Source organism: Apis laboriosa, unplaced genomic scaffold, assembly GCF_014066325.1.
Source record: "Apis laboriosa isolate Shangri-la unplaced genomic scaffold, ASM1406632v1 scaffold1_cov151, whole genome shotgun sequence".
NCBI classification, from domain to species: domain Eukaryota; kingdom Metazoa; phylum Arthropoda; class Insecta; order Hymenoptera; family Apidae; genus Apis; species Apis laboriosa.
The window spans coordinates 4908459-4926434 of NW_025222279.1; the positions used below are offsets into that span (position 1 = coordinate 4908459).

The 17976-nt window shown below is 22.2% G+C and overlaps 1 protein-coding gene across 8 annotated transcripts; it reads left to right on the forward strand.

Annotated features, from left to right (window-relative positions):
- The first annotated feature begins 1144 nt into the window (after positions 1-1144).
- LOC122712378 (glycerophosphocholine phosphodiesterase GPCPD1-like) lies at positions 1145-17324 on the forward strand. Of its 8 annotated transcripts, none has more exons than XM_043931976.1 (16): positions 1145-1415; positions 1882-2037; positions 9274-9505; positions 9598-9809; positions 10007-10176; positions 10266-10444; positions 10521-10655; positions 10864-10974; positions 12634-12787; positions 12881-13028; positions 13126-13351; positions 13916-13993; positions 14593-14748; positions 14837-15264; positions 15343-15490; positions 15584-17324. In XM_043931976.1, exons 3-16 carry the CDS (start codon positions 9359-9361, stop codon positions 15896-15898), a joined length of 2607 nt encoding a protein of 868 aa, XP_043787911.1. In that variant the 5' UTR covers positions 1145-1415; positions 1882-2037; positions 9274-9358; the 3' UTR covers positions 15899-17324. The 8 variants fall into 8 exon arrangements, with proteins under 8 accessions (XP_043787911.1, XP_043787913.1, XP_043787917.1 ...); XM_043931982.1 differs by lacking the exons at positions 1145-1415; positions 1882-2037 and adding an exon at positions 7689-7936 and having other exon boundaries at positions 15584-15659; positions 15737-17324; XM_043931978.1 differs by lacking the exon at positions 1882-2037 and having other exon boundaries at positions 9381-9505.
- The last annotated feature ends 652 nt before the right edge of the window (positions 17325-17976 follow it).

Here is a 17976-nt window from a genome sequence, read left to right on the forward strand (position 1 = left end):
TTCAAAAAGATTGCTATTATGATTAATCAGATGTATTATTTTCATATTTGATTAAATTTATTTTATTATTTCTTGAGTAATAAATATTTAAAATAACAATAAAACAAAATTTGCTTTATTATCATATAATGATGTAAATAAAATAAAAATTCACATATTGTAATATTCATAAATATGAAATAAGTATATAGATAAATAAAAATCGAAACTTAAGTCTGTGTATTTAAAATTGAACATTTGAATAATTTATAATCTTATGAATTTATTTTCAAAAATCTGTATTATATATATATAATATATACTTCTTAAGTACCAATTTTATATATATATATATATCAATTTTATAGAAGACAAGAACATGAGAGATAATAATTATTTCTGTTTCACATATATCAACTTATAAATACGTAATTATAAAAATTAATTAATTTTCTATCTTAAAATAATGAAATAATGAAATTCATAAAATTATAAAAGGATGAAATAATTTTATAAAATAATGATTGTTCAATTATACATAATTAATTATTGATATTAAATATTATTCATATAAACGCATATTACAGCTAAGTACAATTATACTCGAACAAAGAAATTTCAATAATTTCTTGAAACATTCCATATTAAAAATAATTCTTCATCATAAAATATATAAATATTTAAAAATATATTTATATTTTAATATTTCATTATTAATTTTAATTAAATATTCATTAATATTAATCATCAATATTCTTTTTCAATATATTAATATTAGAATATTATTTTAAAATATATAATTAATTAAAATTAATTTAAAAAAATTAATTAAAATATATAAATATATAAATAAATAATATACATATTTATTACAAATACTTTAATAAAAATTATAATTTTTTACATATAATTTTATTATAATAAATGTGAAATTAGAATAAATATAAAATTAAAAACAATTAAAATTAAAAAATATATATATAAAATATTTTACATATATCTTAATTTTTACAAAATGTTGCGTTGATCTACATGAGTTATATGACGTGTCTAGACAGTGCATATGTATATACAATAAATGTGGAACACATTGAAGAATCACGTGCGTAGGTATACAAGAGGAAAAGAAAAGTGGGGGTTTGTAGGGTTTGCATAACCTGATTGAAACCCGACGCTGCAGTCAGTAGTATTTCGACGGCAGTAAAGGTTACGTGTTGTTTCGACGATTTATATCTTTTCTCTTTCTTTTTCTTTCTCTATCTTTGTTGCTTGCTTATGATTGTGTTCGTAATATTTATAGAAGCTTTATCGTTGCAATGTGTGTATACGTTACATATTCGTCTGTGAAACAGCGTGTAGCTACTTTTTATAGTTAGTTTATCTGCTATGATATCTATCAAACGAAAAGCGTGATACAGTGCACGTGACAAATATTAGTGAGTAGATTCATACGTTATTATATTTTATTAACGCTATCATTGCAAAAATTATTAAAACTGCAAAAATATTTCCCAATATTTGCTTTCTGATACGTGATATATTATCTAATGCATCAATTTGTTTTCAAGGTGTGTTCCAAAAAATATATTCCCACTGCTAATTATCTATGTTTTACATTAAAATTAAATAATAAAATAAGTAATTGACTTTTTATCGATTGTAAATGATGAATCGATTTCTACTTATTGCATATCATAATTTACGTATATTTTAAATAAATCATATTTATAATATTTATAATACATTTCCTTGGTTATGAAATAAAAATCGATTCAAGATGCACATACAAATATATGCTTTATTAAGTATTAACAATAAATCATAAAATTAATTATTTTAACTAATGTATTTTTCATTGTTAAAATGATTTCAATACCTATAATCTGATTTAATTTTTATTAGATTGTTTCTTTTTCATCATTACGAAACCATACGCGAAACCGTACAACAAAATCGTGAATCCTTTTACATTAAAACGAAAGTCTACGATCGATAAATTTGATGACTCAACTGCAAGCCATTAAATCAATTTATCACGATAAAAAATTGTTACATTGTGTAAGTATACTTGCAACAATCATAATTTAGAATAATCACGGTTATTTTCAATATTATCTATATTATCATATTTAAAGAACATTGATTAAAATTTTATTTAATAAATTTATTATTTAATAAAATAATTGAATAATATATCATTAATAGTTAAAAATTATACACTATCTTATTTTTATGAGTGAATACTTTTTTTTTTATCGTTTCGTCGCTTATCATCGTAACTCATGCTTGTTTTTTTTTTTACGCTTTTTCTGGTAGGTTTGCCTTGAGATTCTGTTGAAAAATAACAATCGAAATAAATATTTCTAAAGAAATATGCTGTATGCTTTATATTATCTAACCAAATTCAATGCAAATACAATAAATCAACTGAAATTTTATTAAGAAATTTGGAATAATTGAAAAAAAAACTTTTTTGTTTTTACAAACAATAATTTTGTTTTTATAAACAATAAATGTTTGTAATAATATTACAACATTTCGATATTAAATAATAATAAAATTAAATAATAATTTTAATAATTTAATGATTCAATTATAAGTATAAATTTTCTAATGATGAATGAGATAAATTTTTTCTATCTAGATTTTGAATTTTATATATATTTTATTTTTTAGTTTTTTTCTTTTAATTATTAAATAACGAAATAAATTTTTTGTAATAATAAAATAGTAATTATATAGTTAGCAAATAGTTAATTAACGATTACAAATTAACTTTCTTGGTTTTAAATTATTCTAAGAATTTCAATAATTTCCAATATGTTAAAAATAAAATATTATTATCACTTATTTTAATTAATCATAGAAATAATAATAATAATTAAATTCGTAATATTTAATTTATATTTGTTGAATATAAATATAAGTATAAATATAAGTATAATTTTTTTATAATTTTCTCATTATTTTTCTGCGAATTGATTGTATTCTGCAAAGGAATATACAATTATATCATATGTGCAAATATTATACAATAATTATAATATTATATACTATATAAAAAAGAATTATAATATTGTATACTATATAAAAAAATTTTCATCAAAATAACATTATATGCTTGCATTTTATGCTTGCTTTATTCTCTAATTTTAAAACTCGATAAACAATTCAAAGAAAATTACAAACAAATAGCGTATTTCTAAAAATAAAATAATATATATAATTAAAAGAATATATAATATAAATAATAAGAAGATTTATAACTTATAATTAAGTATAATCAATAAAAAGAAACTTATTAGAATTTAGATAATACATCAATTTATGTAGAGATATTTAATTAAATGTAATTGTTTATAATTTTAATCTTTTTAAATGCAATAAAATGAGAATATAAGTAGAAAATATTTTTAACATTTATTTATAAAATACGCAGTGTTTATGAAAATTTTTTTATTTATGCAATTGCATGGAATATTATTAAGATAATAAAAAAAATAAATATACACACAATTACGAGTACAATGTACATATATCTGTGTCAATCGTAATAGAACAATGGTATTACAATAGCCGCATACCATAGTTTTGTTTCCTTGAGCGTCTTTTTTTACATCTTTGTTAAGAGTGCACCACTATCTACGATATAGACAGATCGATAAATGATATAGCATGACTTTCACAAAGATTGATCATTATATATTCAGTTAACTTTAGACTGTCTTTTTCTATTTTTCTTTTCAATATATAAAAATTCAATCAGTTTGATATTTCGTATAGTCAAAAATCATTTTTGTAATCTCCAAGTCAAAATTGTATATATTAAAACTTTCTGTAAATATTTTTCACTTTATGTTTCATAATAAATAAATTTTATTAAAAATTGAATCATAGAATTTTAAAAAACAACATATTTAACTATTTAATAAAATATCGTTTATAAAATAAATTTTAAATTAAAATTATATAATTTATATATTTATATATAGTATAATAGTAATTTTAATAAACAGCAAGAAAAGATACAAAATAGATACTCATGATAGCTAAGAAAGATTGAATAAGACATTGAATTGTGTCCAAATTATACTTAAGTTATATAAATGTAATTCTATTTTAAAATATTTATTTTTAAAAAATTGTTACTTTGCAGCCAAATACATAATTTATACAGAGATTCATAGAAAAATCACTATTAATATTCCTTTTATTCTTTTCGCTAAGAATTTGTGTTTAAAAAATAAAAATAAATCTAAAAACATGAGATATTTTTATTCAGTATAATAACATTACAAACATAGATTATTTTTGTAGACTTTGTGTGACATTTATTGCACATTTATTGTTTTTTATTGTCATTGAATTACTTTATACATTGAAAATGTATGATATTTTATACATTGAAAAACTTATTTCAGGGATTGTTTATGTATGATAAATAAAACAAAAATTGTAATTTTTAATTTCAAATGAATTAAAAATGTTAAAATAAAGAGAAAAAATATGACAAATAGAAAAAATATGATAAACGAAAAATAAGTATTTGTACATCTATAGGTTAATTCATAATAATGTTCAATATGTCAATATTTTTCTATTTTACAAAAAATAAAATTCTATATTTTTACATTCTAGTAATATAATATAATTTTTAATATAATCACTTATAATTTTTATAATAGTTCTTTATGGAATAAAATATAAATATAATATAAATATAAAACATATTGTTTAAAAAATATAACTTCTATAATATTTACTTTTATTTATAATGTATTTCTTGTAATTTATAGTTCCTTTTTATCTAAAAATCTTTTAAGTTAAAATGTTTTCAAGAATACATTTTGTGAATCTATATTTTCTCAAAAAACTTTAAGCAAAGCAGTATTATTATATAAAGTTGAACTCATTCAATTTATCACATATACAATAAATAAATTTTAAACTTTGACACATGATAAATTGTAAGAATAAAAAATGCAAAAAAATTTGTATTAGTCAAAATAAATTATAAATCATAAATTATAAATTATAAATCTCATATAATAAAAATAAATATTTTCAATTCTGAAATAATAATTTTCATAAACAATACAAAAAATATAATTAAAAGATACAAGAAAATATATTTACGATAAAACATTCACTGAAATGATATATCCTTGATATATACATTGATACAAATACTTATTTCTTAACAAAGGAACGATATTGATTTTTTCATTACCGATACATTACAATACCTCGAATAGTATATCAAGCTCTGTTGAAAAAATTTTTAGAATTACATAGTATATATTTTTAAATATTTAAAAAAAAAAAACATCTTTTGTAACTAATTATATTCTAAAAGAAAAATATAAAATATAAAATATAGAATATAGAATAAACAAGAAAATAGAAGTTTCAAGTTTATATAAACGCTCACAAGTGAGAATCAAAAAAATTTCGAATTAATAATAATTATTTTTAATCAATTTCCTTTTGCATAAAATATCTATTACTATTACTATCTATTCGTTATAATAACCTAAAATATACCTAAAATATATAAAAATGTAATTAAAATTAAAATATATAGATTAAAATGTAATGAATCATTACACTTATATTATTTAAATTAATTATACGTATAAATCTAACTAAAAACATATTTTTTATTTTTTTTTCTGGAACATATGAAAATTTTTTTTTCAATATTCGATACAAAATATTGTGCAAATATTTTCATCATTACAGTTTAATTATACAATCTAACATAAAAATATTATAACGATTAATTATAATGATCAAAAGCAATATATAATAATTAATATAATTTTTCACATTTGAAAATGAATTAAAAATAATTCTGTCAATGTAATTCAATTGAAAATTCAAGATTCGATAAACATTGAGAGAAACAAGAGAGAGAAACATTGTTTATTATCTATTCGTTACAATAACGATATTATATTACATTACATCAAAAAAGAACAAAATTTATATAATTTACGTAATAAATTTTTTGATGTAAAAAATTATTTGAATTACCCATTTATAAAATAATTTATAAACAATTATATGACAATTTAATTATTAAAAATAAATAGAATAATACATTTTAAGATAAAATTAATTTCTGTTTTATAAATTTAAAGAATTTTTAGTACAAATATGTTTTTTCGCATGATTGTTAGACATATCTAAATTATTTAGAATTTAGATAACAAATTGCAATTTTTAATAATTTAATAATAATTGATTTGTTTATATACTTATCTTATACTTTTTAGCTATATACTTTTCACGTTTCAATAGTCAAACTCGAAGTCTAACCAAGTCTGATATTGCATGATTATTGCATAATTATTCTAATATAATTATATTTGTCTGTAATCTAAGATATCTATAATCTAAGAAACATATGATTTAGTAATGTACTAATTTAATAATTTAGTAACAATATCATAAACTAATAAATTAATGCATTTATATATATTGTTTATACATACATATATGTGTGTATATATATATATATATATATGTATATATATGATAAAATCAGTAATATTATAATCAGTGCATCATCCTGCATTGAATGGTTTCCTCTTTTAATGCGTCATAACTCTTATAATTCCCCTGTAGTCGATGCGAACATTTTTTTTAACAAGTGTTTTCCTGTTGTCTACTATTACTTCTTCCGATCAAATATATATCCGATAAATATATTAAAAAATTTTATCTTCCGATAAATATATTAAAAAATTTTTTTTCATTTATATCTATTTATAAAAAAAATAAAACAATATAAATAATAATTAATAATATCATATTATATAATAATATAGTATTTTATTATTTATTATTATTTTACTATTATTTTGTTGGAAAATGATTTTTTAATATTATACAAATTAAAATTTTCACTCGCCCTCTTCTCTTTTCACGCATTCTTTTAACTATGAAACGAAACTGCAATATTTGCAATTTTATAGCTAATATTTCTGAAAATATATTTTTGAAAATAAATATTTACAAATTATATTACATGTAACAATAAAAATATAAAAAATATGTTTCGATAAAAAGTTAGACATTCATTTAGTATCATATGTAGTAATAATAACAAACGGAAATTTTTAAATAAATATGAAAAATATTTAAAATTTCATCAGCAATAAATTTATTCAACTTCAAATAGTATTCTGGAATTTCATGTATTTTTACTAAAATCAATATCATATGAATGAATATTGAAAATTGATTAATATATTTTTTTCATACAATTTTCATTGAACAATAATAATAAATAATTTATATATTTTTTATTATGTGCAAATATAAATGATTAAATTTTTGTAATTTATAATATATGTGTAATTCAAAGTATATATATAAAATTGAATTGCCTGTATTGAATAAAATATAATACATAGAATTATTTTTACTTAACAATATATTGGTTGTTGTGTTCGATGCAGCATGGCGGACAGGAAGTAACTACTCGAAATTTTATGAAATGCTATTTAAGTAAAAATATTTGCATTAAATATAATATTTTTAATTTACTTAATAACTACAGTTACTAATATTATTTGTAATCTCTAATATTTATACATAAAGTTATAAGAATAACAATTTTCAAATTGCAATAGTTCAGATAGTTTGAATTAGTGATTCTACTGAACTATCGTTGTCGTCACTTCCGCGTTCACGACGTTGCCAAATCGACCATTATTTCATCTGCGAAAGAAAAAGTACTGCGGTGTAGTGTTATACTTGAGCTGTTTCGTGTCAGTTAAAAGTTAGTTGTGTTGTGCTGTGAAAGAATAAATTATGACAAATTTGATAAAAAATATAAAGCGACTGCCTTGGGCATTCGTTAAATAACACATACTCTTATACGAGGTGAATACCAGGCTGCTAATCAATCTTTACAAATAAAATCTACTGTGTTTTTTCCATGCAATAGGTAAACTAATATTTTCAGGAATGATGTGTTTTGATACATAAAATTAATTTGAATTAGCGATTGAAAAACTTCACTTTTTTATCACTTTATTGAATTCTTTTCTATTTTGCTCATCTCCGACATGTTTAAAAGCTGTTTTTAAACTTTTTTATATTAATATATTTTTATGTATATTATTTCCTCATTGAAATTATAAAAAGTCGTAGTTTGGCAACAGTTTATGAAAAAAAAATTATAATGGACTTTACTTTATTCATATACAACATATATTAACATATTATAACACTTATCAGGTGAAACAAAAAGTGATGTTTATTTATGAATATTTATATGATATTAATGTATTAAATTTATTATTAAATAATTTAAAAATTATACTTTTGATTACTATAAAAAGAATATCAGATATTTTACTTTTATTTCATATATTGATGTTTAGTCACTTGTTTCATACTATATTTTCTAATATTCTTATTAATTCTTATTAATTCTTATTAGTTTTTAATAATCTATTATTATCAAACAATAATATAAAATATTATATAAACTTGTTTAAATGTTAAAATTTTTAATTGAAAATTATCAAATATTTAATCAAATTAAAATATGCAAAATATGATACAAAACTCTCTTATCATTCATGATTTCGTAGAATCTATTTTAGATAAATTTGGGTTGTTTTTTAATAAAATTTTTCATTCATTCATTTGTAATATTAAATTATGTTTTTAATTTATTTATATATATATATATATGTATATGTGTATGTATGTGTATATTATATTAATATTGTTTAATTTTATATTTATTTAAATTTGTTCTTTTATTTTAGGTTTTTTTTATCTTATTTTTTTCTTATTTTCAAAAATTGTTTACCATAGAATAATACAATATCATATGTGTTTTAATACATTTTAATATAACTACATAGATTTTTTTATTATTAAACATATAATTTTTTAATCAAATCTATGAAATTTAAATAAATGAATAAAATAATTTAAACATATTTAAAAATGGTATTTAAATTATTATTTAAAACATTTTTTTATTTTAATAATCATAATTAAATTTTAAAATATGAGTTAACATAAAATATTTAATTTTTTTTAATATTTATTTATATTAATCAAAAAAATGATAAAAATATATTAAATAATATATTATATAATAGACATGAAAAATAATTATTAATATAAAGTTTGTAATTATAATTTTTAATTAAAAGAAGAATTTACAAAAATTGATTTTCATAAAAGTTTTGTCTAAAATAATCGTCCCATTTGATTGCTATTAAAAATTTTTTAGCATACTTTACAACAAGTCCCTTATTACAGAAGATTAGCTGATGTGAATTGAACACACCTTGAAACACAGAAAATTGAAAGAGAAAAACACTGAGAAAAAGAAAACATATATAATATGCAGCGGATGTGGTTTATAGAGAACAAAGAGGACGGGGAATACAAGCAGCAAGAGGAGCCACGTGAGACTAACTTCATCGAGGTGGCAACTGAACATACATCAGACATGAGGGGATCTAAAAGAGATTGGATTTTTAGAGTCCAAGTAATTAATAATAATTTTTTCACTATTTTAACTATATTGTATATTATAATTTTTTAGTACTTCTAATTTTTCTTATAAACTTATTTAATTAGGTACATAAAATAGAAAAAAATGAAGTTTTGTATGTAGTGGGTAATTTGCCTGAACTGGGTGCTTGGAATCACAATCAGGCAATTCAGTTGTCACAGGAACATGGCAGTCGGGATTCTCCTATACTTTTTGACAGTAATAGTAGTGGAGAATTTTATAGTGACGATGGACATGACAATGCTGGAGATAATTCATTTGGTGATATAGATGATGAGTAAGTATATTTTATGTATTTCATTCCAAATACAATAAAGTTTTATTGATAATATTTATATTAATATTAATATTAATATTTATATATGATCTATATTATATTTAATTATAATATATTTATTTCATTTAATATATTAAATATATGTATAAAATTTAATTATTGAAAATTATAGCATATATAAAATTTATAAATTTCAGAGGTGGAAGAATATTTTCACAAAAAGTTGCACTTCCCATTGATGCTGATGTAGAATTCCGATATTTTGTTGCTGTCATCTGTCATTCTAATGGTACTAAAAATTCGGCCAAGACTCTTATTATTCGTAGATGGGAGACTCATATGACACCACGCTTTATTAAGAAAAATAGTATGTAATCTAATATATAATTAATAATGAATTTAAAAGTAATATTTTTTATCATAAATTATAAAATTAAATAAAAAAATTTGTTATAGCACCTAGCAATTTTAGTAGTGACACATTGCCTGATCCAGACAAATTTGGTTATTATAATGGCTACTGTAAAATTGAACGAGGCTGGTTGACCGATGAAACTGTGATACAATTTAAGCTTTTTAATAATCCAATTAAGTTATGGAAAAATCGACTACAAAATAGAAAAGTTCACATTAAAGTACGTTTTTAATTAATCACATACTTGAAAATTGATATATGAAATTTGAAAAATTAAAAGTATTTTTTTAATTTAGATGACACCTGTAAATTTAATTAGACACAATTCTTTAGAATTGCAACAATTTGGTGGTGATTGTGTAGATGATAGTCTTTCTATGGATACGCAAGATATTATTGATCAACCTGCCTTTAGTATTACAGAAGTTGCGGTATGATGTCATTATATAATTATTATATAATTTTATATAATATTATTATAAAATATTATTATATATATAATTTTTTATATATCTTTTTGTGTATATATATATATATATATATATATATATATATATATTTGCTATCAAAATCAATTATCATATTTATTTTTGCAATAATATTATAATTATATAATACTAAATATGTTTTTAATTTTAGGTAATGAATGATGAAGAAGCTCGCTTCAAGATACAAGAACAATTTGGTCGAGCTTACAATGAAGACGAATTTATTATCTTCAATGTTGCAGTTCGATATCCTGAAACTATTGTAAGTAATCATATAAAATATCTCATTAAGAAATCATAATAAATACACAACTTGATGAATAACCATTGGTTGGTGTTTATTGCTTATAATTCTTATAATATTACATTATATATTTATCTAGGATAATTTTATTTCAAATCAACTTTCCTGTTTTTTATGGATAATTCTGCAGATGGAAATCATATCAAAAACATTAATTTTAATAATTTATTCATTAACTGTAGAAAAATTCAAATAATTTAAAAATAAAAAATACGTGATGTGATTTTCAATTCATTCTAAAATTAATGACAAAAGTACATCTTTATTCAAAATAGTAAATAAATAGCAAATAAATAAATACGGCAATAATAATGGCAAATAATAAAAATTAATCAAAATTATGAATATGGCAGAGCAATAAATGACGAACTATTGGTAATTCAGATAAGAAATTAGACACGCTAAAAATACGCATTGACCATACCATGTGAGTTTTCAGTAGACCACGAGTAGGCCGGCCACGTCTTCTTTCGCGACTTGTTCAAATTACTTGGTAAAAAATAATTAAACTTGTTCAGCAGCTATTGCCCTCCTTGGAAACCAGAAGCGATGTCACGCGCATTGGCCTGGAATGAAGACAACCGTCAGCTTTGTACAAAGCAAGATCTCTGGTGCAAATGATGATGCTAACATGCAATCTGATGTATCGATGCTAAGCATCGTCTACCACTTTACATCTGTGTCACATGACATCACACAGAGATATGATGGTTTTGATTGTCGTTAACCCTACCATACCTATCCTTAGGCTGATCTCTCATAAATCTGTAAATTTTTTCCAAATATATCATATTTAAAGTCTGTTCCAAATATATCTATCTAAAGTCTGGATTTTATAAGACAATTTATTTATTATATTATATTATTATACGAGATCGATTTATGCGAGTTACAGCCATCCTAAATAAACCTAAAAATTTAGAGATATCAACGCTGTCACACCTCATATCCATCTGTGTGCGTCGAAAATGGTGAGGCTCCCATCACTCCTATATCCTTTTAGTGTACTACTAATATTTTCTAGCTCTGACCAACTCTACTGTACCGTACGTGATACCGCTGCGCGGCTAGTACCAGACTAAGCTGTCAGAATCTTCTAAATCTGAATTACAAACTTTACAGACTTGATATCGAAATTTAATAATGAATGATCGGCAGGTGTTGCGGGATACGCGTCACCAGGCAGAGTACAGCATTTGGCAATTATTGGTCTGGTTCATTGCTAGATTATGTAGGAAATAAATTATCTTTGTTTTACTAGTAATTTGTTGCTCTTGCCTATAAATTACTTAAAACTGCCAAAAAATTGATAAAAGTTCGAAAGAACAAGATGTACAAATGTCTTTCATAATATAGTTTAATTCCTACGATTTTTAGTGATCAAGGATCGTTAATAATGTGCCATAAATTTTGATTATATTTATTAGTAATTTTCTTGTTTCTCAGATTAGAAAAATTCAGAAAAAAGTTTCTTCAAACCAATTGTCCTTGATCATTGGACTTAATTAATTGAAACAAGCTCTATAATGGATAAGCAAAAAAATATTGATGCAAGCATTTGGTGTTGTTATAAGTAATAATATTTTTCCGTATATACTGAATAGAGTGTTTTTTCAGGCTTATTTGGTGGACTACTACGTATACAGCTCAAGATGTTTTCCAGGAGAACCACCAAGTCATATCGGTTTCAGCTATATTTTACCTAGTACATTACAATCAAGCGTTGGGCTTCTAACAGTACCAATTACAAGCACAAAGCATAGACCAATTGGTATGATTTTTATTTTGGTTTTTCTTTTTATTTCGTTTTTTAATACTAAAAATCATTATCAATTACTATAAATAATTTTTCTTTTTTCTGCAGGACAACTTACATTAGAATATGTTGTGATAAAATCAATTCCAGATTATCCATGGGATATGAGTATTTCATATGCTAAACATTGGGAACAACGGTGGTCTGGCCTAGATGTAGGACATAGAGGATTAGGTACTTCTTTTCAAACAAAAAAGTATGTTAATATTTTTAAAATCATTAAAAATTTAAAATTTTGTTAAAATTATTTTGAATGCTAAAGTTCATATTTTTATTTATCTGTCTATTCACAGCTGTGCTAATGTGCGTGAAAATACAATAGCTTCTTTAAAGACTGCATCATATCATGGAGCTGATATGGTTGAATTTGATGTTCAATTATCTAAAGATCACATACCGGTTATTTACCACGATTTTTATGTGTCTATTTCATTAAAACGCAAGAAACAAATAGAAGCTATGGATATGCTAGAAATACCTGTTAAAGATCTTACATTAGAACAACTACATTTATTGAAGGTAATTTTAAATATGAACATATATATATGATTTCTAAAATATGTATTTAAATTTGAATGATATTATTTTCATTCATATCATTGTTTCATAATTATAATTACAAATTTCAATTACATTTACAATTTAATGTATTTTATTTTTTCTTTTATTATAAAATATTTATATTGCGTAAACATACGAAAAAAGTTAAAAGATTTTTTTTAGTTATAAAAATATATAAATGATACAAAAAAATATTTTAAATTATATATCAAGAAATAAGTATTAATTTCATGTAAAAAGTGTTAATCAAGAATTATTATATATTTTTAATTACTTAATAATCTTTTAAAAAATTAATAGGATTCATAGTTCATCTAACAATTTTCATTTATCATTAACCAATAAAATGCAGCTTCTTAATAATGCTACGCGTGTTAATATTGCTTTTTATGTCCTTTTTTGTATTAAAGGAAAAATCAATCACTTCAAGGATTGTATCGTATGTAGATACACAGACATGAAATCATGAATTTATAGGTGTAACATACCTATTCGTATTTGTCTCTTTTTAATATTCAACAGGATTTTTATTACCCGGGGGACTCGTTGGGTAAGGTGCTGTATTTCGTTGATAAAGCTGAGCAGGGGGTTAACCAACTGGTGAGCTTTCATACCGCTTGCGCCGCCTAACTCGTCGTCAAAATGTATAACCAATTAATTATTTAAAAAACTCGATGCATGCTATTTAAAATTTATTCTAAAATCAATTAAAATTAATTTTTAAAATCATATCATCGTGTCACAATATCGTACATTATATGCTTTAATTAAAAGCTAAAAGCTTTATCTTATTATAATATTATAAGTTATTAAAGTAATCCAATTAAAAAATACTTTTTATCAATATAATATCACCAAACGATCTCTTGCAAAGATGCTTTAAAGATCTTGAAGATCATTTTTAATAATCTTTCACCAGTTTTATTTCCCTCTGACTTCATATATTTCGCACAAGCGCGAAATTCTTCATCGAAAAATGTATACACATTATAAAAAAACATATTATCACAGCATGTGAATAATATCATGAAAGGCATGATATTACTTTTAATATATTCACATGACTTCAGAGTGTTTGCTTTTGTTTGGCTTCAAAAAATCTCTCATATCAAATATCGACAACATTTATGATCTAACAGAGTTTCGTTGACGGAATGATTTATTTTATTTATTTTTTATTAAATACATTTTTTTTACAGGTGTATCATGTGGCTGAAGGTCGAGAAAAAAATCCAAGATTTTTTGATGAAGATTTAGAAGATCATCAACCTTTTCCTACCCTTCAAACTGTACTTCAAGAATTAGAACAACATGTTGGCTGTAATATCGAAATTAAATGGACTATGCAATTAAAGGTAAAAATAATAAGTTTATATACTTATTTTGTATGTTTATTATTTTTTTATGGAAATTGTATATATATATATATATATATGTATACAGGATGGTACATTCGAGCTTAATCATCCTTTCGATCTTAATATGTATTTGGACATTATATTGAAAGTCGTTCTAGAATATGGAGGAGATAGGAAAATTGTTTTTTCATCATTCAATCCAGATATTTGTGCCATGATTCGTCTTAAGCAAAATAAGTACCCAGTAGTATTTTTAACACAAGGTGTAACTTCAAAGTATCCTACTTATCATGATCCGAGATGTCAAACGATACCAATGGCTGTTAGACATGCATTAGCAGCTGATATTTTAGGAATTAATGTTCATACTGAAGATATTCTTAGAGATCCCTCACAAGTCAAATTTGTAAAGGATGCTGGATTAATTATTTTTTGTTGGGGAGATGATAATAATGATAAAGATACAATTCAACATTTAAAGAAACTTGGCTTGCATGCAGTTATTTATGACAAGTAAACAATGTTTAAAATTTTATTTTTGTATAAATAAATAAAAATATATATATAATAATTATTTAATATTTTGTATAGAATTGATGAATATAATGCAAAAGAAGTCAAGGAAAGTATATTTCTAGTTGATGCAAGAGAAAATCAAAAGGCACTAATTGCTTTAGCACAATGTAATCAGAGTTGTGCACCTCAACCTCAAATTACTAATTCTCTAAATTCAGAAAAGGTTAGTAATAATTTTTATGAATATCAATATTATATTTGGGGAAGAAGTTAATCTTCAATATTAAAAAAAACAATATAATTCAATTCATTTTAGGATTATTATATGGACATTGATAAATCACGAAATATGATCACAACTACATCAACTACAACTTCATTTGCATCTTTTGGTAAGAATAGTATTGGTGACGATAATAATATATATCCAATATCAAGCATTAAATTATCAAGTACATGTGATCATCAGGAGAGCAAAGAGATCAGTGAAATGACGAAAGATTTTAGCGTTTGTGCAAAGTCCTTCGGCCACTCGGTAAAAGCAAAAAGTATCTCAGACTTAGTTTGCGGTCAAACGACAACATTATCAGAGATCTATGGAGAGGATGATACTGCGAAAGACTGTCTTTGATGTTTCTCTTTTAAGAAGCCGTTTATGTCATGGTTCTGATTCAGAAAACACTGCTTAGAAAAGACCACAAGAGGAAAGAAAAAGTCGAAGAAAATGTTTTGTAACTTGTAATTTACTATAATATTTACACCAAAGGGGTTAAACAATTTTAGTTTCCCTAACAGTCCTAGGATCCATAACATTGGATCATCTTAACGGCCATTATGGAATATATTTATATATTAATGCAAAAGAAAGACGACTGATTGTATTTTTCATATCGTTTTATCATTCCTACAATCAGTCAATTTCATATTATGTCTTACTTAAAATTTTATATAATGGCCTTTTTTTTTAATACTGATAAAATCCAATGGCTGTAGAAAAAGATGTTTATTTCTGTTACTCTGCCTGTGGCAGATGAATACAGAAATTGCAAGTTTTTAGTACAAATATTCTCAATATTTTCATTTAGTTCATAAAAAGAAGTCACCCCTCTCATTTTTTCTTTTAATTGTATACTAATTTCAAAAAATGAAAATTGACACAAATATCTATATAATATAACAAATATATAACATCATAAATATATATATTTTCTCTTTTTTAGTAAATTATCAAAAACAAAAAAAAATTAAAAAAAAAATGCGATTTGTTTTTCGACAGTTTGAAATATTGATAAAAGCTGTGAAGTAATTATTATGTCATATTCACTTATTTATGTTTCAAATTATTTTTAATACAGCATTAGAAATTGAATGAATCATGAAAAAAGAATTGTGTGTAAAATTAATATAATTATAAAAAAAGTCGCTTTTTCCATATTTATAATAATATGGTGATTGTTACAATTTATTCATCTATGTATGATAGTTACCTTAAAAAATTAAAAATCGATTTTCTTTGATATAAATAAGTACACAATTGTGAAATTAACAAATTTTTAAAATCATTTATTTGCTTTATAGATTTTTTCTGTTCAAATTCTAATACCTGATTAACTTTTTAATAAACTGCATCAGTGACAAAATAAATATGTAATACGCGAATATCTTTTCAAAGTTATTGAACAGAGAAGATAATTTATACCGTTATACCGCATTGGTAGTATGCTATACAACTAAAGAGAGCGATTGTATCAATCGTTATGATTCTGGCAATATACAGAATATCTGTTGATGGTTTAGAGAAGTATACCACAGATATGTTATGGGATCATATATGTAAATGCACACATATAGTGCATTAAGGGGGGTGGTTACTGATCTTTTCTATTGTCATAGAGGCTATGCATTATAATAAACCAGTTGATAGATATAAATCGGTTCGATAAGTTTATAATTAAAATATATTGATAGAACTTTGCAAATTCTGACACGCATAAGTTAATACATTATAGTCTTCAAGTGTATAATATGATAACATCATATATATTTCAGATTTCTAATTATGTGTCTGTTTTTATCTCTCCCTATTAAACAATAATTTGAATATACAACGACTAATTATAAATATAATAATTAATTGGTTATATAATTATTATATAAAAATTTTCATACATATATAAACATTAAAAAAACTAATAAGATATAATATTTTTGCATTTACATTTGAAGTTTTAATTTCATTATTGAAAGTACCTAATTTGAAGATAAATATTAAATGTAATATATAATTAACACATTATGGATTATTTTTTACTATATTTGAGATTTACCAAGTAAATTTTAAATACATTCTAATATAATAGATAAAAGTAAAAACAAGTTTATTTTTTTTATTCAAAATATTATATTAACATAAGTTAACAAAAAATGTTTTAATTTTATTTGAATTATTTATTAATATTATTTTAAAAGATTAGCTATCATATATTATTTATTATTTTAAATAATATTTTAAGTTTTTAACTAACTTATTCTATTTGTAAAAAATATAAAGTAATAGTATCTCACATTCGTAAATAGTATATCTTAATTAAATGCAAAAAAATACAATGTCAAAAATATGACCATAATGTGATAATATTAATATTAACTTTTAAATTAAAAAATATTTTACAATATAAATTATTTAAATGTAAATGCAATTGCTGTAAT

Bases quoted from the DNA above. Each gene is read 5' to 3' on its own strand.
- LOC122712378 (XM_043931976.1), top strand. From the start codon at position 9,359: ATGCAGCGGATGTGGTTTATAGAGAACAAAGAGGACGGGGAATACAAG. The intron at 9,810-10,006 runs GTAAGTATATTT...TATAAATTTCAG, and splicing joins TTTGGTGATATAGATGATGA to AGGTGGAAGAATATTTTCAC. The intron at 14,749-14,836 runs GTAAAAATAATA...ATATGTATACAG, and splicing joins AATGGACTATGCAATTAAAG to GATGGTACATTCGAGCTTAA.